At 38.8% G+C, this 23,895-nt stretch overlaps 2 protein-coding genes across 2 annotated transcripts in view; one reads left to right on the top strand and one right to left on the bottom strand.

The window, feature by feature from the left end:
- Positions 1 to 7,328, top strand: part of B3GNTL1 (UDP-GlcNAc:betaGal beta-1,3-N-acetylglucosaminyltransferase like 1) — a 128,345-nt gene extending 121,017 nt beyond the window's left edge. Inside the window, exons 11-13 of the mRNA XM_050908663.1 lie at positions 132 to 206; positions 5,314 to 5,402; positions 7,266 to 7,328. Coding sequence (XP_050764620.1) covers positions 132 to 206; positions 5,314 to 5,394 — 156 coding nt within the window. The 3' untranslated portion in view covers positions 5,395 to 5,402; positions 7,266 to 7,328. The remainder of the gene's footprint in view (positions 1 to 131; positions 207 to 5,313; positions 5,403 to 7,265) is intronic.
- The window catches only part of TBCD (tubulin folding cofactor D), a 131,720-nt gene continuing 114,838 nt past the window's right edge, over positions 7,014 to 23,895 (bottom strand). Inside the window, exons 33-39 of the mRNA XM_050908199.1 lie at positions 23,096 to 23,217; positions 22,064 to 22,141; positions 15,865 to 15,954; positions 14,791 to 14,878; positions 12,787 to 12,896; positions 9,711 to 9,795; positions 7,014 to 7,403 (exon numbers count right to left, since the gene is read on the bottom strand). Coding sequence (XP_050764156.1) covers positions 7,392 to 7,403; positions 9,711 to 9,795; positions 12,787 to 12,896; positions 14,791 to 14,878; positions 15,865 to 15,954; positions 22,064 to 22,141; positions 23,096 to 23,217 — 585 coding nt within the window. The 3' untranslated portion in view covers positions 7,014 to 7,391. The remainder of the gene's footprint in view (positions 7,404 to 9,710; positions 9,796 to 12,786; positions 12,897 to 14,790; positions 14,879 to 15,864; positions 15,955 to 22,063; positions 22,142 to 23,095; positions 23,218 to 23,895) is intronic.

The following is a 23,895-nucleotide window of genomic DNA, read 5'->3' as shown; positions in this document are numbered from 1 at the left end:
GGCCAGCTGGACTATTAAGCATGAGGTCTCAAAATATTTTTTTCCCCTTTTAGTGTTTAGTAGCTCCTAAAACTAAGCTAACAAGTAACCCTGTGAGCCCCTCTACTGAAGTCTACTGCTTTTTCCTGCAGGAGAGACCAAAACCAAAAATTCCTGTATGTCACTTCAGAGACGCAACTCCACCTTTCATTATCTGCGTGAAGCTGGTGAGTACAACCTTTAGCCTTAGCTTTATGTGCAAAATCAGTATTTGCTCCGTATGAAAATGAATTTCTGTTTACTGTAAGTAGCTTTTCCCAGAAGCTTTTACTATGCAATTGAATGGCCTTTTTTATCAACTTGATTGTGCAGAGTATTTCAGGCATTTAAAACAGCAGTATTAAGTAACGTAGTATTAAGAATAATAAAAGGTACAGCTTCTGTAATGGAGCTTGGCTCTGTTTTACTTTCTTGCCCAACAACATTATATACACAAATGAGCATACACAGCCAGCCACCGGGCCTCGTTTATTCCTAATATTTTGCAGCCCTATGTATGGCAAAGGCTTTGTTTTTTAAATCAGACCTTAAAGGCCGTTTTGTTTGGCACTGCCAGTTCTGAAGCCTCTTCTGCGCCTGACTGTGGCAACTTTCTTATTTCAACTGGTTTAATTGACCTAATAACATAACCAGAAGATGATAACCAGCAGTTACTTTGCTGTTGTATTTAAAATAGCAAAGCCCAGCGTATGGGATAACACAGAAGTTTTAAAGCAAAATAGCAAATACATTCTAGTTGCAAACGCCAGTAAAAAAGTCTCTTAACAGTAACTAAAACCTGTAGCTACATATAAACCAACATTCTAACGCTGTACTAGATCTGTTCGAAGATTGATTAGCTGAATCTCATCTCATCTGGTACAGTCTGCTTTTAACGTAGCACTCCCAACTTTACGATCAACTCTGAAATCATAACTATGAGTTGTAAAACCAGACTGAAAGTACCTTAGGGCATTATCATGTACTGTTGGTTGATAAACTCTTGGATAAGCTAGTAATATTACAACTAATTTAATTTTTCATACTACATATAATGGTGGGTGGAAGTCCCTAGACAAAACATCTGTGCAACCTGTTATAAAGCACATTTAATTTGTGAAGCCCTTACAATGAGACTATTATACAACATCTTGCCTGAAAACTCTGGTCCATGACTTCAGTTGTGATTTCAGTATGGTTTTGAACTCATGGCCACTGAGCATTTTCTACTTGCTGATCACAGAACGCTATCGGCCACAGTGTCGTTTAAGTAATATGCAGTATTTTCTTTGGAAATACAATTTGACCTACTTGAAACAGTTTCAGAGTTTCTAAAGTTGCTTCTAAAATCTGTCTTTGAAGCAGCTCACCTTTTAGGAGAATTTAAGAAAGTCAATAGCCATTCGTATGGAGCCAAATCTCTAGAAACTGCAGGCAAATTATCTCCTTACCCCTCTTGCTTCATGACTGAATTACCCAGTTGGCTACCGTGAAAGTTGGTGTTATAAGAGCTGATGGCAAAAACACTCGAGTGCAGAGGTAAATAAAGATCAATGCGCATGGAGTTCCAGCAGCATTATACACTGGGAAAACAAAATAGTGGCCAAACAGACAAGAACAATGCTGAGACACTTGCATAACAACATAGTGAAAGTCCATAATGGAGCTTACCTTTCTACAGATTTTAAACATACGGATACCTGTTAGTAATATGAACCTCACAGTACACCTATGTCATTATACCGTATTATTATTTTAATATTATGAAGACAAAGAATCAGGTTGTTAGAAAAACAAATTTATAATAAAGAACTGAAACCAAATTTTCCTGCTAGCAGTGCCTAATATCCTGTTATCACCTGAGAAACCACAGATAACATACATAAGAAAGAAATAAAAACCATAAATACATCAAGCTTCTAGACCTGACCACTAAAGGAAATGGTTTCTAAATGGGTTGAAAAGAGCGGAGTATTGAACTTTTTCATTCATCCGTGTTGATACTGTGCAGGCCAAGTGTAACGCCGAGGGTTAGTCTTTGCTGTATTTATAGGTTGAGTTTGCCTTGCTTTCTGTGCAGCCCACATCTGAAGGAACAGCTAAAAACAAAACTTCCCACTTGCTTTTCTTTAATCACCTTTTCTACATTTCTTCTTCCAACATGCGTTTTGAAAGTGGGAGCATAGGAAAAAGTAGGATAGGGGATAAGTACATGAAATACTAGGACTGCATAAAATGAAAAATGTTGTCTTTTTTGCGATAGCTATTGCTGCCTCTCTGATGCTATTCACCAGATTTATCAGATCAAACTGTGCAAATAATGTTGCTGTTACAAGTTAAAGTCCCAGGCTAATGTGAAAGACTACTTTTGAGACCTAAAATTCCTCTGCAAAAATAGTGCTCTCCTGGTGCGTGCTGTGGGGGGAAAAACAAAACTCCCGTGTTTAAGAGGTTACAAATGACCTGTATTTTCAAACTATTTAGGGCAAGTAGCTTTACCCAGCTCTGTGTTTCAGGTCATGCAGCAAGCAAACACACAAAAACCCCAGTGACCATACGGACATTTCTTGTGTAGACAGCTGTGAATGCAACAGCTACAGCCTAGCTCCACGTTGCATGGAACTGTTGAAGTTTGTGTAAGGCAGAAAAAGTCATTAACAAATTCCTAAACATCCCAGACTTCCAAATTTAGCTTTATTATTTATATTATTATTTATTTATTATAATATTATTTATTATTTATCAAGTTCATCACCATCCTTCTGAAGAAGAAAGTGTCCTGGGACCTTATTGTCTTTTATTTTGTTGTTCATGGTAGGGGATTATTTTTAGCTTTGATACAGACAAAACCTGCATGTTTATGTACAGCTCTGAGAGGGTAATTTTGAAGATTAGATATGTTTATTAAGTAAGTGGGTTGTCTGCAAGAAATGACTCTGCTGGCCATGTACTTGGAGCAGTGTTTGCTTATTTATTTTTTCAGGGAGTTCCTCCCTCGCTAGCATTGGCATTACTTTGTTACCATACAAAATCATTTTTGAAAGAGCAGTCATCCTATGTGATCTTTGCTCAGTTTGCATTTTAAAATGGCTTCACAAAGGGCTACAGCTGAAATTCTGCTCTGTGTGTGTGTGCATGTGTAAGTTTTTGCTGAAGAGAATAAAATTGTGGCTTTAGCTCGCCAAAAGTGTGTAGCAGCCTGCAGTACCACTTCACCTACGGGTTTGCACTGTGTATTTTCTCTCGCTTTGAGGTAAAAGCAAAACGCTTAGAAATCATGTGTTGTGCCCTGTTTTGGCATGGATTCCAAGTGCTTGAAATGAAAGGGATTTTTATTTTTCTGTCTCAGTAATTAAACTAGTTTGATTATATGAAGTTTTCAGTAAATTTACTGTTAGACCAGTTATTGTAAAACCCTGCCTTGTTCTGTTACCTCAGTCTTGTGCTCTGGGAATGAAAGATTTGTTTTTAACTCTCCCGCTTAATTTAGCATCTGGGCTCTCTCATATATATATATATTTTTTTATTTTTTTTTAACCCTTCTTTAGAGCAGGTTGATTTTTCAGCAAGCTAAACGCAACTGTTTCGTACCCTGTGTCCTAACTTGCGAAATCTTGGGTTTATGAAATCATTAGTGGAGGCTAAAGGTCATAATCAAGGCCTACACTTCTGAGTAGAATTCCCTGTTGGCGTGAGTGGTTAAGTTTTGCAGATGGACCAGTGACAGTTTGGGATCTTAACTGAATTGCAAAACTAGGATCCAGTCCTTCAAAGTATTAAATACCATCAAGTATTCTTGATTTCAAGAAGTAAAAAAAAAAAAAAAAGAAAAAAAGTACTCAACATCTTTCACAATCAGGGCCTTACCGCTCAGCTAAGAAATAGGTTACCTTAGGTAAATGGAGCCCTTGCTTAAAAAGCCTAGTGCCCTTTCCTGCCCTTCTCCAAATTAGGCATTAGCTATTCTTGGGGGTTTTTTTATGGTTAGTAAACATCAGAGCTCAATTATGAATTTTATGACTGGTGGTTCTGTTTTTTGTTGAAGTTCTGGATCAGATTATGTCATCTCTGTATTTTTTGGCATTGCTAGTGAAAACAGAAGAACATGGCAGGTAGATAAGAATCGTATAGGAGAAAGGGGAGTTAATCTGTGACCTTGAGGCACAGCATGCTGGTTTGGGCAAGAGGTTTGAAACGTACACATGCGGCGTTTCCTTTCCTATATAAATTCAGGCAGCAGAAACAATGCAGAGGTTTGGAGGAGACAGGTCAGCTTGTTTTGTTATTAGATGGCAGTGTTTCTTGAATGGAAGGCTTCCAAGCAACACCTAAATACTATGAGCATGTTTATAAGCAGTTCAGCTGATGGGTCCAAGGCGAGCTGGGAAGCTGGATGTGCAGTCCTCCATGTGAGACAGAAACCTGAGTTTCTGAACTCAGGCTCATTAAAGATCCCAGAGCAATTTTTTGAATCCAGTTATTCTAGCCAAAGTCTACTGCTCCACCTCCTTCAATTCCACAGTTTCAGCTGGACCCTGTTTTTGTAACTTCCTGTCCTCAACACTTGCAGTATTGTTGTGCATTGTTAAAACTTCAATATTGCTGCTCTGGGCCAACCAAAAGAACGCTAGCAGTCTCTTTACTTACCTCCTATAGTATTGTGAGCTTTAATTCTTTTTTTTTTTTGGTGACATTCCCGAAGATCAGCAGAATTAAGGACTCCAGGAACACCAAAGTAGAAACGCTCAGAAACGCTGAAGTTGGCATGTTTTCTTAATGACATCACTGCTTTGCAGGATTGCTCATGGAGCAAACCTACCAGGTTCCTGTTCAGATAACGTAACTAGGGCTCAAAAGGAAACACCTTTAACTATGCAAAATATTTCAGTTGCTTGATGAAAGGGTTGTTTCCTCAGACAAGCTAATCATTGTTCAAAATCTACAAAAATCACTGTTTTGTCAAACTCACTCCCTTGGTCCATTCTCTGAAAATGCCTGCATTAGAAAACAAAATGTGCAGACAGCTATCTGCAGAGCTGTGCTTCGTATAGCCCTTGTGTTCTACACAGCAGCATGAGAGTTGTCTAATATCCCCCCCACACCACATTAATTTGCATGCTAAGTTTACAACATACACAATTTTTGAATGGAAACTTTTCTGAGCCTTGGTTTATTTGTGTTTAGTTCTGCAAATGGGACTTTCTTCTGTGCTCTAAAGAACCAAATTACCAAAGCCTGTTACAACCTGAAATGAGTTTGTCTGGTTGATCTAATTCTCTTTTTCTTCCCTCACAGGATTTGACAGGTGGAGCATTTGAAACAAACCTGAACATGCTGAACTTGAAGGAAGGGATGGATTATTATCACTTTAACTAAAAACCAAGGTAAGGCAGTGATATTGAAGCTGCGTTATCCTCTCTGTATCTGTGTGCAGGAAGACCAAAGCGTTCAGAGGTTTAGAATTTTTTAGTAATTTGTGCTTCCCTAAATTAATCTTTGTGCTGAGTAACCGCTTTCTAAGGGAGGTCCTAGTGACGCCACGGATAATGCCATTTGCTCATTTTACTATTGCACATCACTTGTTTACCAAATTCCGTTTGATTGTTAAATTGTATTTCTAATTTAAATAACCCTCAAATACAGGCCATAAGATTAGAAGAGGACTGTTACCATAGGGAAGCCTTAAAAATGCATCAAGCACAGCCTATAACCACTGGAAGTGTAAAGAGAGGTTTCTGTCAAACATTGCGTGGGGCCCTCAGCCGTTCCCTACGATTGGCTCATTTCCTGCTACCGGGAGCAGCAGCTGGTGCTTGCCGAGGTAAAGCTCCGCGCAGGGCTCGTACTGAGAGTCAGCTATGGCATCCTCCGATGCGGGGCTGTGTGAGAAGTACAGTTGTGTCTGTAGCATCGTCTGGCAGCCAGATGGCCATAGGTACAGATGCTCACAATTTTCACTGGACCTTCTCAGGTTTTTTTGAATAAGCAGGCTTCGCCAACACAACTGGTGTTTTTCTCGCAGCAGGGACCTATAGGTATAACTTTGCAAAACCAAGATCTTTCAAGAATGTACTAGGAACTTCCATTTTAATGACAGTGTAACAACACAGGGGCTGTGGGTTCAGGAGTGTTCCTTCTGCAGTAATGCCTGTAAGCAGCCCCTGTGGTGTGTGCAGCCCCATGGCCAACTCAGTCTGTTGCACAGTATATTAATTGAGTACTGTTTGTTTAATAGTTAGTCGGTAAGTAACACTGATCTACGTTGAACTTCATCTGCCAGTGCAGGTTGCAAGTATACTTAAGAAGTCTTGAATAATTTATAGTTATCTTCAAAAGGAAAAAGAATCTGAGAGACAGACAGGTTGTAGTTTTGGAAATGAACACCTGCAGTAGAAGATTGCTGCAGTTTGTGGCAGGTACTTCACAGAGAAACTGGCTTGGTTTTAGCTCCTCTGCCTGAATTTTTCCTTCCTTTCAAATTTTTATAGATGTGCGTGTGTGTGTGTGTGTGTGTGTATATACACACAGAACCACTGTTCTACTGGGATAGTGGGATTTAATTAGAACCATCAAATAACACAGTGTAATTAGAATATCATGTTGCCTGTGCATTTGTCCTCCCCATCACATTAGTCTTATTAAAGATAAATGTTATAGCCATTTCATTTTATAGTCAATAAGAAATGGTCTCAATTCCTAGTAGTTCCTTGAAGTACTGATTCACCTCTATTCTTCAAGGGAAAAAAATAAAGCTTCAGTCCCTAAAGCTAGTTTACCACAAAAAAAAAACATTTGCTTGAAGTAGTTATATAAAGAGCTATTAAGAGAGGCTTTGACTTTAGCTGAAGTGAAACCTGGATTTTTTGTTCGACTACGACATAAGAATGACAGACTTATCCACAGAGATACCTCGCGTTCAGGAAGATTTCATTATCACCAAGCGTTGCCATTCTTACCTCTGAAAAACAATTCTTTTAAGAGACTAATGCGGCAAGTCAGATTTAATACTTTATGTGTGTACAGCAAGCACAGGCTGAATGGCTCCATTCAGAGCTGAAGAAGTATAAATCACTGACATAAAAAAAACCCCGGGTCAATTGTGACAGAAGTATGAAGAGAAACCGCCATCTTGTGGCTACAGATAATGACTTTAAAAACTGAAAACATAATGAATCTTTGTTGCTTTCCTGTGGCATATCTGCACAATGCTTTAGGACACAATCTCTGCCTCTTATTTTGTTAAACAGTGCACTTCGCAGCTCATGCTGAGAATCCAGTTTGTCAGGATGCTGCCGCACAAACTCTTCCAGTCCTAATGGCACCCGAACCAAGAGCTCCAGTTTACAAACCAGCAGCCAGTGCCTGCAACTTCATTACGCTGAACTCTGCAAGAAAGAAAGAAACAGAGGTCACGTGGAGTAGCATGTATCACTGTTTTAACAGTATCCCAATCATGTAATTAAGCTAAATGGAGAAGAAAATATAGACATACAAAGCTATAATATTTACAGTCCTTTTTAACACTGTAATTTTTAACTACCCTCTAGCAAATTTTATTTGTACAAGTTTTAAAGGAATGATAAGTGTTGCTTTCAGCTGAAATTAACTTCATTCACCTTTTCATAGTGTTATGCTTGGCTTCCTCTTGTTTCTCCTCTGTTCTCAGGGTATGTGAGCTCTTCAAGAGCAGCAGAGTGTTTTGCACTCTTGTGTGAGCGCAAACTGGCTGCTACTGGGGACATCTGGACAGCTGTGAAAAGTCCCTTCCCGTTCAGTATCACTTTCAGAGTGAACTCCAACAGTTCTCAGGGCAGGTGCACGCTTAACTCTTTTTCTAAAAGTTATACTAACTATTTACTTATGTTAAAAGAGGAGGAAAAGGTAAAGTTCCAAATTCAGCTCATAACTTCCAGATTGCACGTGATACTATTTGTAACAGTTCCATCTGAAATACCTGTATGTATATTTGGCTATTTCTTATTATGTTGTTTGTATTAGAGACAGTTTTCTCCTAACTTGTCAGGCTTCTCTCAGCCTCCAATAATTAAGGAGTCGAAATAAGTTTTTTTGAGATTAGGGAGTTCATCTTGTAACATCTTTATTTTGAACATAACGTTTCTATTAGTTGGCTAGAAAACCTTGAAACTGCAATGCTCAGGTCAATTTTTGCTCTAAAACCAATTCCTTGTATGGGCGAGAGGTTTAGAGTCTTGTTTTCCAAAATTACAAAGATGTTAGCTGTAGGTTTCTTAAAATTGTACTCAAAGCAGAAAACTGTACACATGATGGTAAAAACTGGAAGATGAGTAAAGAAACTGCTATGGGGACAGCAGGGTCTCTTTGAAGGCTATTCACAGATGTCGCAAGTATTAGTCTTCTGACCAATTTTTTAAATATACATATATTTTTATATCAGTGAACACTCAAAACATAGGCTCTACTTACATTAGGAAGCATCTTCAGTGTAAAGGATTATCAGAATATTGCACAGGAAGAACTGGCTGACCTCAAAGACTTACCTAATGTAATACCACAAAGAGCCAGTTCAACAAGCACTTTCAAACCACCAGTAGCTAAGATCACCTGTAGATGCTGTGCAGGAGAAAAGACGTGGTGCCTTGCAGCCACAGATGCTGCAGCTGTGAAAAAGGCGAATGCAATTCGGAAGTGGAACTGTGCAGGACAACAAAATAATGCTTTGCCCAGTTCTAGGCATGAAAGTAAACTTAATGGTGTTGAAATATTTTAGAAAAATGAAGGGAATGAAGATCCACCCTATTAAGAAAAGCTTAGGAAAGAAGACTGCACGAGTGATGTTTCTGAATTCTAAAATAATTACAAAGGACAAAACTTTTAGAACTAGGAAAGCAGAACAATAAAAATTACAAAGGCCAAGAATAAATTGATATACCACTATTTTTAAGCTTAATCAGTTTATGGAATAGATTATATGCTGTGGATGCCTGTGATACTGGGGAAGTAGCCTTGGGTCATCAAGCGTTTTCATCTGTCTTGTATTACTCAAAGTAAAAATAATTTTTCTTTGTAAATTGTCATGTTAACACATGTTCTCTAAAACAGTAATAATTGAGCCTCCTCCTCATCTTTGGACAGAGAGGAAAGGAATCTCTCAGAAACCCTTACCAAAGCAGAAAATTCTGTACTTCTGAAATACTGAGCAGATGAGCAGTTCCAAACGATCTGCATTAAAATGAAATGGGACCTACACGGGGATATAGTGTCTGTCTTCTTATGAATGTGTTAACTTTTAGATTACATTCTTCCTCTTAGGCAGTGTTAGAAATCTGTGGCTTGCACAACCACGTTACAATGTTGTTGTTGAAACTGACTGGGAAGTTACCCTTTTTCTTTCCCCGGAAAGGGCAGACAAACAGCTTTTGAAACATCTGTACTGTACTATTTCATTCTTGCGTTTTGTCTGAGTAAGATGTCACACTACAAGTCTGGAACGTTTTCAAGAAATGAGACTGGAAGGGCTTAAGACAACAGTCTTCAGCAATTCCATATATTCTGTAGTAAGCTGCGAGGACATTCCTCCTGGTGCACATTGCTATTCATGAACCAGTGAAGGACTGCATCTGTTGCACAGAAGTACACAGTAGATTTGGTGGAAAAATTGATCCTTACTGTTTCTTTGAAAAAGCCCTCAGGAGCACGTTTCCGTACTTTACCTTGGATACCAGCTGCGGCTTGGGCACTTTCATGAGGTCACAGAGACAGTTGCGTTTCTCTCTTACTACGGGCAATTCAGCTTCCCTGCATGAGGAATTATTTTCCAGTTAATCCAAAAATTAAACCCTGAAGTTGGCTACATACAAACAACTTCTTAAGCTATCCAGTTGCTTATTACATTACTATGTCTGCATCTGTACTTTCATGTACATTTCAAATGGTAGAAGTTCTTGTTGTGTCACATTTTGAGAACAGTGTAACATTTTTGTACCATCTTAAGCCAGGTAAACCATAAATACACAGCAGGTCTTCCAGAAGTGACAGTTACTAGTAAAGTGTCTGAGACTATTCTTTTAGATTTTTGTACTCCAAAAAAATAACAGTTATTCATACAAGCCTTTTCACTAGAAGTTCACTGATTTATTCTCTCAATTAATTTATTCTCTAAATTTACAGCTCCTTTTTGCTTTAGAAAACTTCACATCAAGAATTTAAATAAATGTCACTAGATTTGGAGAATTCTACTATCTAAAGAAGCTTTCTCCTGGAATTGAAAATCCAGACGTAAAATTTGTGAGTCTTTTAAAAAGTTTCTGAAATAGCATGATGTCCATGAGATAACGTCCTCAAGAACTGTCAGTTACAAAAAGCCCCCAAATACCAAAAATCCATACAGACAACATTCTTTTCCTTGTTGTAAAAAAATCTACCACTCTAACTGGAATGCTGTGAGACTGCTAGTATTACTCACCAATTCAGTAGATTTATTTTGTTTTTCTTAAGTAACAACTGTAAATGAGCTATTAAAAATTTAACTTTTAGCACATAAACAGAGTCCAAAACTACAGAGAAAAAGCATAAAGGACAAGTTAGAAATAACCTGAACTTTTTTTTCTTTTTTTTTTGACACCTTGGACAATTTGTCATATTTAATAGTGGAAACCTTCCTGTAGCTAAACAAAATTTATTATTTAGAGAGTAATTTGTTTAAACTCTGAATTACACATTAGTATGATAAACTTGCTGTAGTTCCAACAAGGAACAAATATGCATATGCCAGTAATTACCATCTTCCCCAAATATTAATTCTCATTTGGCTTCCTGATGTTAATGCTTATTGTAATTCAGAATTTACTGTGATTGTTTTAGCACTGAGAGAGCTTGAGAATAACAAGCAGCTCACTCTGACACTCAGCAATGACTTCAAATATCTTCTTTTGTAAACAGTTCAAATCTACTAAGATAAAACAATTAAGTTTTAAGTAAGCTAGCTCTTCAGCTTTCATCTTAGTGCAATGGACATATTGCAACAGGGAACTTGGAGCAGGCCCTGAACTAAGACAGAATAAAGCAGGCAGCCAGTCACACCTTAAAAATGACAAGGTGAAAATAGAATATTTATTTTTCTGAAGTGGTTTTTAGGAAGTATTTTGCTTTGTTTTAGTAACCCATTTATGAGCAGAGCTGTACTACCACTGCTTCTTCTGTAGCAATTTGGTGTGCACCACTTCTAATTTTGGTATTGTAAACATCCCTTTGTGACAGCAGTAATCTACTCCTACTCAGTTGTTTCTGTTAACAATTCTTTATGTAACTTCTGAGCAAGCCTGCTCTTAAATTCAGATTTCATAAGCGAGCACTGAATCACACTAAAGACAATACTGAACGTCAGTATGTAGCTAAGCAAGTAATTTTAACAACAGGCAGAATGGCTGATAACCAATTCTTCAAATCTGAGACCGTTATTCTAATTTTGTACTGGAAAATTAAGAAAAATAGCAGCAGCCACCCCTTACAATGACAAACTTAGTTTTCTTTTCCCAAATATAAAGTTATTTAAGCTCAAGCACAGAAATAAACTAGAAAGTAAATAAAAGTTAAATAATAAGTATATATATGTAAAAAATATGTATTAATAAGTATGCAGTCTGAAAATATGTAAACCACAACCTTAAGGTATATTTGTTCTTTGAACATGTCTAGGTTAATTTTATTTCCATGAAATGCCAATGAAGACAAAAAGCCATTTAATATAATGACTACAAAAATTATATGTTTTTTATATCTGTCTATTCTCATGTATTAACTTTGACTACTGTTTGAGGCAGGGTGTTGGGCTAGTAGACCCCACGACCCAGGAGAGTCATCTGTAACAAGGAAAAATGTTTAACATGGCAGCAAAAATAATAAACTAATTAGTATCTTATAACTCCGTATTTCCTCAAATATCTGGTGTGTGCAGTCTTTTATAAACTGTTCCAGGTGACTACAATGCATAATGCTAAAATTTGCAGAAGGGGAAAAAAAACAGTGCCCAAATTATGGTGAGTATTCCCTCCCCCGTCACTTCAAAGGTGCTGACAGAACGAGTTCCTCCTGCTCCTGAAAGACACTTTGCTGCTTTGGCGACTCTTGCTCATGAAGAACAGGACCCTATTCCCCCTGCCCTTGGAAGAGGCTACCGTTACAGGTAACAGTAGGTAAAAAAATGAATTACGTTATATAAAAGTGGTTGTTTAATTCATGCAATCATATGCTTGGGAAATGTCTGAACTGTTCCAATTCAAAATATTTGCTTGAATACAATGTTTGTTTGTAGCATTCTGAGTAATTACATTTCATGGGAGATTTGAACTGTTCTGCTAATTCTGTTGTTTTCCAGCTTGCAAAGATCCTTCCTTTCCCAAAATCCTGCCAATGCTCATAAATGCCAAGAAACTGTCTGTGCAAGTTGAAGTTTGACTGTTTGCACAGCCCAGTCTCTCTCTGTTTCATGGAGCATTTCCAAGATTTCCTCTCTTTTCATGTTGTTAGAAAAATACGGGTATTTTACTTTATCTAGTGGTGATTTTATACATACCACTTCCAGTGGGACAGCATACTAGATAGTTCTTTAGAACAGCAGAATTCTTTTCAGCAATCCTTTTCTGGCCTAGAAGCAATAAATAGCTAAAGCTACGGTATCCTTTCTTAGCTTCCTTGCCATCGGCTTTCAAAGGCATCGATTTTTTTTTAACTTCAGTGGTACAAAAATTATTTCAGCTCTTACTACCATCTGGCACCAAATTCACTTACCAGTTGGTATCGCTGAGTATGGTCATAACCTCATCCATAATGGCAGGATCCACGACATCACTGTAGGTTATCAACATTTCGTAAACTTGACTGGCTGTCGTTTTCCGTATCTGTGGGGAAGAGGCAGAGGAAGCTTTAGTAAAGCAGCCAGAGTCCGGTACGAAGAGCCCAGTGCCATTACTGGTACTGGTTCCTCCTACTGACAAGCATTTTATGGTGGACACTTTGTAATACTCAGAACTACAGTCTGTTCTTGCCTCTGACAGCGATCTGCTGCAGGAAGGGACTTCATTTCTGCACCTCAAGGAAATTCATGCTACTACAATCGGTATATTTTCACTAAACTTTTGCAGTGTTTCAGATTCAGAAGGCTACAGCTCCGTCCCTCACAGGGAATAAATTCAAATCTTTGAGACTGGCCCAACTGGAACATTTCTTTTCTTGAAATGACTCACTGAGCCAAAGTCTGGCTCTAACTTTGGTTGCTGTAGGCTCACAAAACAGATTTCCCAGTCTGGAGACTGTAAGAGTCAGCAAAACTCTTTAAAAAAACTGTTGGGAGACAGATGATGATGTGACTAACATTAGCTTTTTACACTCCAGTTTCCGGAAGCAGTTAATTTGCAAGTATTTTTCCCAGAGCAGTGTTTAGTAGTGATGTTGGTGTGCACACAGAAAAAGCTAGCTAGGCTGGTTTCTGAAGTACAATGCGTAGAAAGATAATAAATGGAAGACAGTAAAATTGCAACAAAAATTCTGGGCTTTTTTCGTCAAGAAAGCCTGATGATAACCAAAGGAAGGCAAAGAAATTATAGGGTTATTTCTGGAGTAGCAGTGCCAAATTAAATTGACCCACTTGTAAAAACAAAACGTATTTATGATGCAAAATACCAATAAAACATGAAATTGAAATGATCTCTCTTCAGTTCTTTCATTGTGCCCTTCCTGCGAAGAATTCTTCATGTAGCAAGTACACACAATGTGGAAACAGTTGGACTAAAAATCTGAAGTACCAAACTTTGCTGAGTACCATATGATTTTAACCTTATCAAAAAGTAATCGGCAAAAGTAATCAGTGTTAGAATAAACAACGTTGGTTTGCATTGGCCAGACACCAGGCTATTCAATGTGTTCTCAAACCACTTCAGGACCTCCTGGGTTTTCACGTTCTTTTTATGTGCCCTTGCAATTACTTCTGACAGCCTTTGTTTCTCCTACACTACTCGACTACAGACGCAGCTTAATGGCTGCCTGTAGTGGCCGAGGTGCCAGTCCTCACTTACTCACAGGAACATCCACAACCGTTCCCAGGTGAAGCCCTTGTATTGAACACCAGAGCCACAGAGAGCTCTCGTACGTGTTTGGTTGTCACAGCAGCTGTAAGTCTGGGCTCCCGGGCCTCGTACAGTGAGCACAGCCCCTCTCTCAAAAACCTAAGTCAAGTCAACAAAAATTTTGAAGGACTAAGATAATATTATCCCACATATGATCTTCTCTTATACATACTGAGCAATAACTGTTTCAGTTAGTTATATGAAAAAGGTAAACTTCTGATAAACTTGCCTGCACAAGCTTTCGTCACACCTGACAAGAAGAACAAATATATTTTTCTTGAACCGGAACTGCTACTGTGTTGCTACTATCAGAACTATCGCAAAACTAACAGTAATTTATCTGATTGGAACTTTCAGGCACTAAATGCTGAACAGATCTTCACTGTGCTGGGTGCTGCGTAAAAGAACCAAACGACTTAGGCACCTAAATTGCTTCTATATTTAAAACAGTAAGGACAGACGGTGGAAAAGCGGTATGTGGAATAGCCAGGTACGCTGCAAGTATCCCATAGCCTGTTTCAGGTGGCAGCACTGCAGATCCTTGAGAAATAAAACCTATTATATACATTGATATCTGTTAAAAAGAATGCTGCTTTAATGCACTTTAGTTTTTACTTGTAAAGCATTTTAAATAATACATTTGATAATATGCAGGGTCTTCGATACTTACTACAGGAAACGGATGGCAAAGGAGGAGAAACAACTGAAATAGAACTTTCTCTCTCATGTCTCCTTGAAATTGAATCAGGCCACAAAACCTAGAAAACATAAGGAAAAAATAGATCTTGCGTTATAACTGCAAAAGTACATTTTGAGGATCAGAACGAAGATGTATATCAGAAAAAAGGGCTGGAGAGGAAGCTTTGCTGCCCCCAGGAAATCTCAGTTCTAAGTGCTGTGGGAAAGCAAACACTGAGGGTAAGTGTACTGAAATCCTTAAGGGTTACTGAGATGCCACACGTTTATGCCAAGTACAAATATGGTTTTACAGCTACTGACTGGCAGCACCGAAGGCTGTGCGCTAGAACCCACACGTGAATCAAGCTCTCGCACAGGCAGCAAAACGACAGGGTGGGCTGTGCGTATACGATCCAGTTCAGAGTGAAAGACAAATTAGAAACATGGGCAACTTCTCATTTTAGGCTTCCCTGCACTCTTAAAATAGTACCAATAAAGAAATGAAAGGCAATAGAATCATTGCTTGACACTGTTATACCTGAATAAGTTTGCCAAGTTTCCGCCAGTGAACCTTCGTTCAGCTTTGCACTGCTTTGTCTTTCTTTTTTTTCCTCCTCTCCTCACCCAGTACTGTCTTTCCTGACTGGTACATTTTTGTTTTGCCTTCTCTGCTATCTGAACTGAGGGCTTTTACCCTAAAGCCAGACAATAATTTTGCAGATGCGTTCAGCTCTTTCTAGTGCACATATAAGATCTAACCAATTATATGTATTTTGCATTGGCACCGAGTCAAGCTCTCTACAAGCAAGAAGCAAATGATTCACTGCATCTTTAAGAATATCAACATTTTAAAAGTAGTTAGATTTTATCAGATCCTTCATATGGTTTCACCCCAACCACCCAGAAGTACATGAAACTCTTACAACCTGGTATTACATGTATTTGTGCATTTTTCATTTAAATTTCACATGAAATAGACCTAGCTGTTACATCTGGTATGTACTGTACTTAAATTTTCTTCACTTCTTGTGAGCAGAGAAAAGATTAGTTTATTTCATCAACTCACACTCCTATGCTGGAGCGAAGCTTCCGGATGTCTTTGGATCTTTTGATCTCTTCTTTACAAAGGGTAAATAACTTCACTGAAAAGGGATGGCTGAAAATGGGAAAGAAAAAAAAGATGAGCAATAGATTTCAGTAGAATTTCAAACACATTTAATGATTGTAAAGATGCCAAATTAACATTCAAAGGAGAGGAAAGACACAACGCAGAGCAGTACAAGCTTCTTCCACAACAGCACACCCTGCTTTAGGTGGACCTTTGGTAAAGATGCAGGCAAGTTTGGCCACCACATCGCTGTGTCGTCCCCCCCCCTTTTTTTTTTTAAAAACAGGGAAGGGAAGAATTAGTATTAATTATTTACATTGCTACTACCTGTATGCTGAGGAGTGAACTACATTTATCCAAACTGATTCAGTATACGCATGATAATCGGCTAGCCATGGCTTGTGTTTACAACAAAGTGTGGTATGATCAGAAATACTACGTCAGGAATTAAACTATTCTATAACCAAATAAAAATTATTTAGTCTTTGTACCATTGTGGTGCCTTGGTCGTTCCCTAAGGTCTTCAACCAAACTTTACATAAAAGGGGATGAATGTTGTTCTTAAATACTCTACCATTTCACAGCCCAAATGCCTTTAGTGATTCCAGACAACGTAATTAAACACAAGGCTTACAGTTCTGTTAAGTGTACGAGTCATGAAGCCATCTTTAAATATATTTAGCAAATTCTTTTCTTTTTCCACACAGTCTGGGAAACGTGATTCTCACAGCTCTTTCCCAGACACTCATACAAACACAAGTATTGTTAGTATATTCCAAGGATCTATTAAAGAGAAGTAAAGAGGGAATATTGCTGTTATTTCAGTACAAATTATTTAATCTTCTACTTGCTTCACTCAAAGCTGAAGTGCCATAGATGCAAAAGAAACTATTTCATATTTGTCTAGTAAGCACAATTACTTCTAGACTGCATAGTTTTGAAACCTCACTGTATTGTGTATGTAAAGCAGAAAGCAAAAATACTGACATATTTTCTGCTACCTTGATTCAAAGCTGTGGATAAAAACTACTCAAAAAAGCTGTGTAGTGTAATCTGTTGCGAAAACAGAACATTTAAAACAAGACGTTTATAGCAGTGACAAGATGTTTTGTTAAGTTAATGCACCTTGTTACATATAGTTTTCCAGACAAGAGTTAGTGGTTTTTAATTACTTTAAAAAAATTCTTAACAAAATACTGGCATATACTGGCAAATACTGACTTGGTTAAAAAAACCTGAACAACAAACCATGGAACCATTAAGCTAAAGAATGCTGTCTACGGCTGTCTCAGTATTGTCCAGAAAACCACACTAAGAGTAAATAAAATTGCCAGGTTTTCAATGTTGAATCTGAGGCTTCCTAAGAAATTTTCAGAGCTGCTGGTGGCTTTCAGGACCAAAGAGTCTGGGGAGGGCTGATGTAAAATACCTCCATCAGACGCTGAAAGAGCAGGTTCCTTGCCATCCATTGCCTGCAGTCACATCAGCACTGTTTCCACATGTTAAGTACAGAAAGCATGCACGTAGGAGACATGATGAGAATGACAGACATCTGCATGAATGAGTCTGTGTGTGTGTCTACGGACATTGATTTGTCTGGGTAGGTGAGGGAAGAACCTATCTGCTCTCTTAATATTAAGAGGAGGTACGTTTTTTTCTTACCTTGGTGAAATTTCTCCTCCTCCCACCCCCAATTACACAAAGACATTGTGTAGACAACTATTTACAATACCTGCAATGCATGCCTGGCTTTCAGCACAGAACAATGGCAATATAGTGAATTAGGTGAGATTTAAATTGGTTGAACAACAGGGACATCGCTGAGAAGTATAGCAACAAAGAGACCAATTGGAACAAGAGCATCTGGAATAAATTTAATACACGTAACCTTATGTGCAGCATTTTGTGTTTAAAACAGATGCACTTTCCTTTCTGTCATTTGCCAATTTCACATTTGTAATAACTAAACCTAACCTATGTGTGATCTCAAGTGACTCAAATAGCTTGGCCTCTTTAAAGGAAATTGAGAAAATTCCTTCTCCTGTGTGGGCACAGTGCCAGCAGAAACAGCGTCGGCATCTGGGGAAAAGGGATCAGTCTGAAGTCTTTACATTATGTAAATTGGGCACACGCGGTACTGCAAAGAGGTGCGGGCTTTTCCCTCCTAAAGGTGAACTGAGTTTCAGCAGTTCAGCTGACATCACCTGGGGTGGCCCTAAAACCAGAGGACAGCCACTGCCGTGCTCTTTCCTTTATGGTTTATTATGCAATAGCAGTATAATTGCTTTAAAAAAATCCACCAGAGCACGTAATACATAGAAATCATTAGTCGGAGATCAGTGGGGACACACACCATCGCAAAACACTGTAAGCTTCTGCTGAATACGTAAAATATATACACGTAAGAAAGAGAAACGCCACTTTGACTTATTACTCCAGAAAGCATTAGATCCTGAATCTGCTTTCTAAGGAACTAGCAATCCCTCTGGGCGCTTAGCAGACTGAGCATCTCTGGTGATCATTCGCTCACGAGACCAGAGGAACGACTCCTGCAGCTACAGAAGCCATAACCAGAAAATAATGCTCCAGTGCCAGTTTTGCAAGTGGCTTCAGTTCTCTCTCCTTTATTCTCCCTATCCCTTGTCCCGCTACCAGCAGGGAGCTGACAGTTACCACTGTCTTTTAAGAGTAGCCACTGGTGAGTTTAAAAAAGCCCAATATGCTCTGCTTTATGACAGCTCTGTTTCAAGCATGCTGCCCTTTGCCTCCAGCAGTCTCTCTAATCAATTAACACTCCCTACGTTATTATGAATATGGCTCCACAAATTCACAGCATGCACTGAGATGAAATCAGGAGGTTTCGGGTTGTGCTACCACACCGAAGAAATTACATTTCAACTGAAAACTACCGCCCTGTTTGGGGTGGGAGGGCACGCAGGGCAGGGAGGAAATAGCAGGTGAATGACGCTGCAGTTTCACAAACACTTCAGGCCAGCATACACCTGCACTGCTGCCAGAAGAAATGGTTTTCCCCCCACTTCCCTCCTTATTTTGGCACAATTTGTGAGCACGCAGCAGAACAGATCGAGGAACTACCTCAAGCTGAATGTTACTGGAAGAAGAAGGGTATTTTTAACCTGGAACAGTTCTCTAACGCCATTCATCACGTAGCAATACAAACCATTCCTGCCAGTTCAAGGGAGGGGGAAACTCTCATGCCTGACGTGCAGGTTTATGCCAGCTTAAGAAGAGTAGGAAGTAACAGCCTGAAAAATGGCAGGCAGAGCTTTTCTTTTCGTACTACAGATTCAAACTAAGCCAAGCAACAACAAAGAAAAGCTGCTTCTGATAGCCTTTTGATTACCCCGGTGATAGTAAAGTTGATTCATTTGAAACCCCACTGGACAGGTATTTACCCTACACTTTGCTTCCCTGCTGGCAGGTTCAGCAGGGCCCTGGCAGAGAAATGACCCACGCATGACAAATAAATCTCACTTTAAAGACGAGCATTCGCAAAACAATCATGGAGGAGAAACACCCAGTGGTTCACTTGCCCTCCTGCACAGAGATCACAAGACCAGCCATACAGAGAGCTTCACAAACGCTGAAATTCATCTACAAAACTACGCCAGAAACGTCAAGCTGCATATTCTAAACTTCATGAGCTATATGGTGTGAAGAGGCAGGAAAATGCAGCGCGGGTTACACCTCTGCGGGGCAGGAGTGACACCATGTGGCAATTTGCTTTAACTGGAGCACTGAGCTCCTAACGAGTGTCAAACTAATTCAGCCAACAGCTATTAATCCTGTTTAAATTAAGCAGTGTAGGATATTACCTGCTCTGGACTGCTAACGTTTTCTTAGAAAAAAAAAGGTCCAGGATAGTGCACAATATCCATTTGAAACTTCAAAATGCATTTGCAAATACTTTTTTATAATGTGACAGTTGACGATTAAGTGGCTGGTGTAGGCATAATCCTGATGCCAGACATCCTACAACCCGAGTTCCCTTGCTAAAGCTCTACTCAGCCCAATGTGGTGAAAAATGAGGGAAGGAGATGAAATGGGAGCCAAACACCCCAAGGAATGCTAACGTTTCATTCCCAGCTTCTCCAAAAAATTTTTTGTTTGCAGTATGGCAAGCAAGAAGTTCACAGCAGAACGGACGCAACAGGGAAGTTGCTCACCAGCAGTAAGACTTTTCTAAAAGCAACCGTGCACCTCATCCCTCTTATTACAAGCACACTTTATATAAAAGTATCTGAAACTGCACGCACACATGGCCTTTTCATGCCACCAAACAGAGTGTCTCAATTTTCAGGTTCATTCTGCATTGTATTTCTACATTTTTATGGCATGCTGCTTTGAAAAGGGAGTAAACTCAAGAAACTAGCCCCAAAGTCACACTTTTCTTATATGCAAAAAGGAGTAGGTGGCATCCAACAGTGCGGGCGGGCAGGCCTCGGAGCCAGGATCAGTGTTTATCCATCCCTAACTGTACCCAAACGACATATGCCAAAGTAAGAAAATGCAAACATTGCACTAAATATAATTTTGGGCTCACCCATCCACCATGTTCGGCTGATCTGCACACAGGCTCTTAGAGCACAGCAGAACCCAGCACGTCAGGCTCACTTGGCTCTCCATGAAGTACACACAGTAACTCGTTTATGATTACCTCTCGACCATAAGGTACCTATATTCCCAAAAAACTGTCACATGCAGGAAATAAATTGTCTCTTTCTAGCTGTCTTCAAACTTCCTAGAGCTCTGGCCTTCCAGAGCTTTTGTATGACGAGTTCTTGCGCTTCATGCCAGTATTTCATTCCCTTGCCATGACCATGATCCACTGGGCTGTATAATTATTATTTTTCTTTTTTGGTTTCATCATCGAACTGGAAGCAAATACACTTGGATCAGCTTCAAAATCTTTCCCGCCTCCCCCCATAATCCCCCTGGATTTTATTTCAGGCCTTTTTAATAAAGCATTACAATGGCACCACAGGATTGAGTTTGAGTCTCACTGACACAGCAAATGCAGTGATGCTACCAGATGCTTTCTGTTTAGTGACCCGTGATGTGGGAGACACACTTTACCTGGGATTTTCACCCAGGATCTATCATCTACCCCAGCAGAGAAGACTGGAGCCCATGTGGAAGTCCCAGATCACTGGCATGATCACCAAACTGAACAAGTGATATTCATTCCATCTGTGAGTATTTGACTTATTTGAAATTCCCATTCAAAAAGGGACTGCCAAATTTGATTTAAAAGAGATTATCTAAATACACACTTCAAAACAAGAGTAGACTTAATTAAAACTTTTAGAGTGATAAAAGCTTTTCAAATTTATCTGCTGTGAGCAGTTCTTGAATCAACAGATTCCAAATCCAGTATACATGCTCATAGGATTCACATTGTACAATTCTGCAAATATCTGAAGATGTGCCAAGATGCTGCATGAGAGAGGTTTTGGAATATATTTTATTATTACTGAAATTAAAATCATTCTCTTCTGAAACATCTGCAAAAAAACATGGAATATCGTATTCACATTTATCCATTCCTGAACTAAATACTTTCCAGAAGACTCAACTCTGTGTGAAAAGCTGGGACATGCCTTTTTTATTATTCTCACTGGAATCTTGATTAACTTCTTTGGAGATATCCACATTAACCAAAGCAGTGGGACTTTGGAAGAGATACCTTGTAGGCACACTATTTTGCAGCATCACAACAGGACACTGCCATTGCTAAAGGCTCACAGTACAGTGAAGAATGTACTCCACAAAGTATGTATTTAGGAAGGTAGTAAAGCAAAGCAGCTAAACGGGTCTGCTACTGGCCCAAGTCTGCCAGGTGAAACATGCAAGTTGAATTTGATTAATGTGCTGGTTGTTAAACAATGAACCAATAACCAACTTCTACACTGATATGAGAGTCAAAGATTGTATCAAGACCCTTTCCAGGCTATCTAGTCCAGAATTTGTCACAGCTGTCCCACTTCAGGAAAATTAAAATATTATATCCATATACACTCACACTTAAGAGTCCTATGCACCCACATCTAGAGCAACATTTAGCAGCAGTCAGTGTAAGATTTCAGAGGCCTGTTGCATGGTGGAAAATAAACAAAAAAGACTTTCAGCAACTTACTTCTCTTGCATGGTAAATATATCAAAACAGCCGTTGGCCAGCATTTGGTCTAGCATTGTCAGGAGAGGTACAGACACCCTAATGAAAGAAAATAATTTAACAATGTAAATACACTTCTTGGCATACATATATACACTATTTTTAATTAGAAGCAAAGAAAGAAACTTCCTATCTACCTACACATATTTAAATTAGAGCTCTAATTTACACAGAGGAGGGTTGCTCGGTAACTTCTGCGTGTTGCCTAAATCCTCCTCGTTGGCTGAGAGGGGGACATTCCGTTACAGCCAAAAGGAAAAAACCTAATTAACAACACGCCTGGTTTAAACTTGCAGGGTCCTGAAAACACAATTAACAATAGCAGAAAATATTAATTTATTTTCTAGTATATAAACAACGTATTCCACAAAATGTATCAGAAGTTACACCACCTTCTCGCTACAGGTAATTACTAAATGAACCAACACACAATGTGTCAGCTGGAATAACTATGGTCATGTTTTCTATTTCAACAGCTGAGACAAGAAACAAAATAAAAATAAAATAAAACTGAAAATTCTATTAATAGTTGTGGGTTTCTTTCCCCTAGGGAATATTTTCTATTTTGCACGTGTTTGATAAGTGAGACTTAGAGAAATTAATCTCATTATGCAGAATGAATCACCTTTAAAGAAAAATCTTCACAAGAAAATTATACTTCAAGTATTTATGAAAAAAACACTACCTAAACGAAATGCAGACTGGACTACACTGAAAAGTGTGCAGCAATATACAATCCCCAATATTGCGTTATATAAAAACTGGTGCTTATCACATTATGTGAAATATTAAACTATAGTAAATGCAAAATATTCTACCATCACTCCTTTGTTATACGTTTTACCAAAGGTACTGCTGTACCAAACAAATGTATTAAAGCAAATTTACATGGCTCAGGCATACTTCATCTAGGCATATTAAAAAAGATATACCATACATCTGACTTCAAACAGTCCTGCTGTTAAAGACAAAAAAGCAAAAGAAAAACATTACCGGTCATTCCGCAGGTTATCCTCAAAGACCTTTAGCAATGTCTCACAAAAACTCTCCATAGCACTGGAATCATTCTGGATTTTCTTCATGTAGTCAAAAAGGCTCTGGGCAGAGTATCTGAGCTACAACAGAAGGAACCTCAAATGAAGGCACAGGGAATAAACCCCGCTGCAGCACACAAAAACACCGACTACACAGGATTACGCTTATCCCTCACTACCTGAGGTGTACACCTGCACTGTGAACACGCTCCTCCAACAGCAGCTGAGTGTATAAATTCAGTAACAATATTTGACAGGAAGATGGCTATTTTGCTTTCATTAATCCTTTTTCAAGGAAGGGGTTTTTTTTTCCTTTTTAAGTTTTGCCATTGTAGGAAAAAAGACCACATTAAAGGTTCATTATTTTCTTTTGCTCAAAATAAAGCATCCCCAAACCGCTATGGTTATCCTGCTTTACTTCAAATAAGAATATTGTTATGGCTCTGAAAGTTAAAGAGTACACAAGAAGTTCAAGAGGTAATATTTATTAAACAAGCTGATGTAATTGAAAAATGCAGGCAAGCTCTTGGGCACATGGTGCAGGCCACACAAACCAGCAGTAAACTCAGGTTAAAAATTAAAACCAACTCAGAAATAATGACTCTTGGTTTAACTTTATTATGTTAATCAGCTAGTTTAGAAAGATGGCAGAAGGAGGTTTTAGCGCTTATGTTCACGGCTCAGCTGGAAGCAGTCCCTTTGGGTCACGCCAGCTGCTCAGTATGGCAGGCTACAGCCTTCACTCAACAGCTTCCTGCG

This window comes from Gymnogyps californianus, chromosome 19 (assembly GCF_018139145.2).
Source record: "Gymnogyps californianus isolate 813 chromosome 19, ASM1813914v2, whole genome shotgun sequence".
Lineage (NCBI taxonomy): Eukaryota > Metazoa > Chordata > Aves > Accipitriformes > Cathartidae > Gymnogyps > Gymnogyps californianus.
This window is presented reverse-complemented; position numbering and strand designations above follow the sequence as displayed.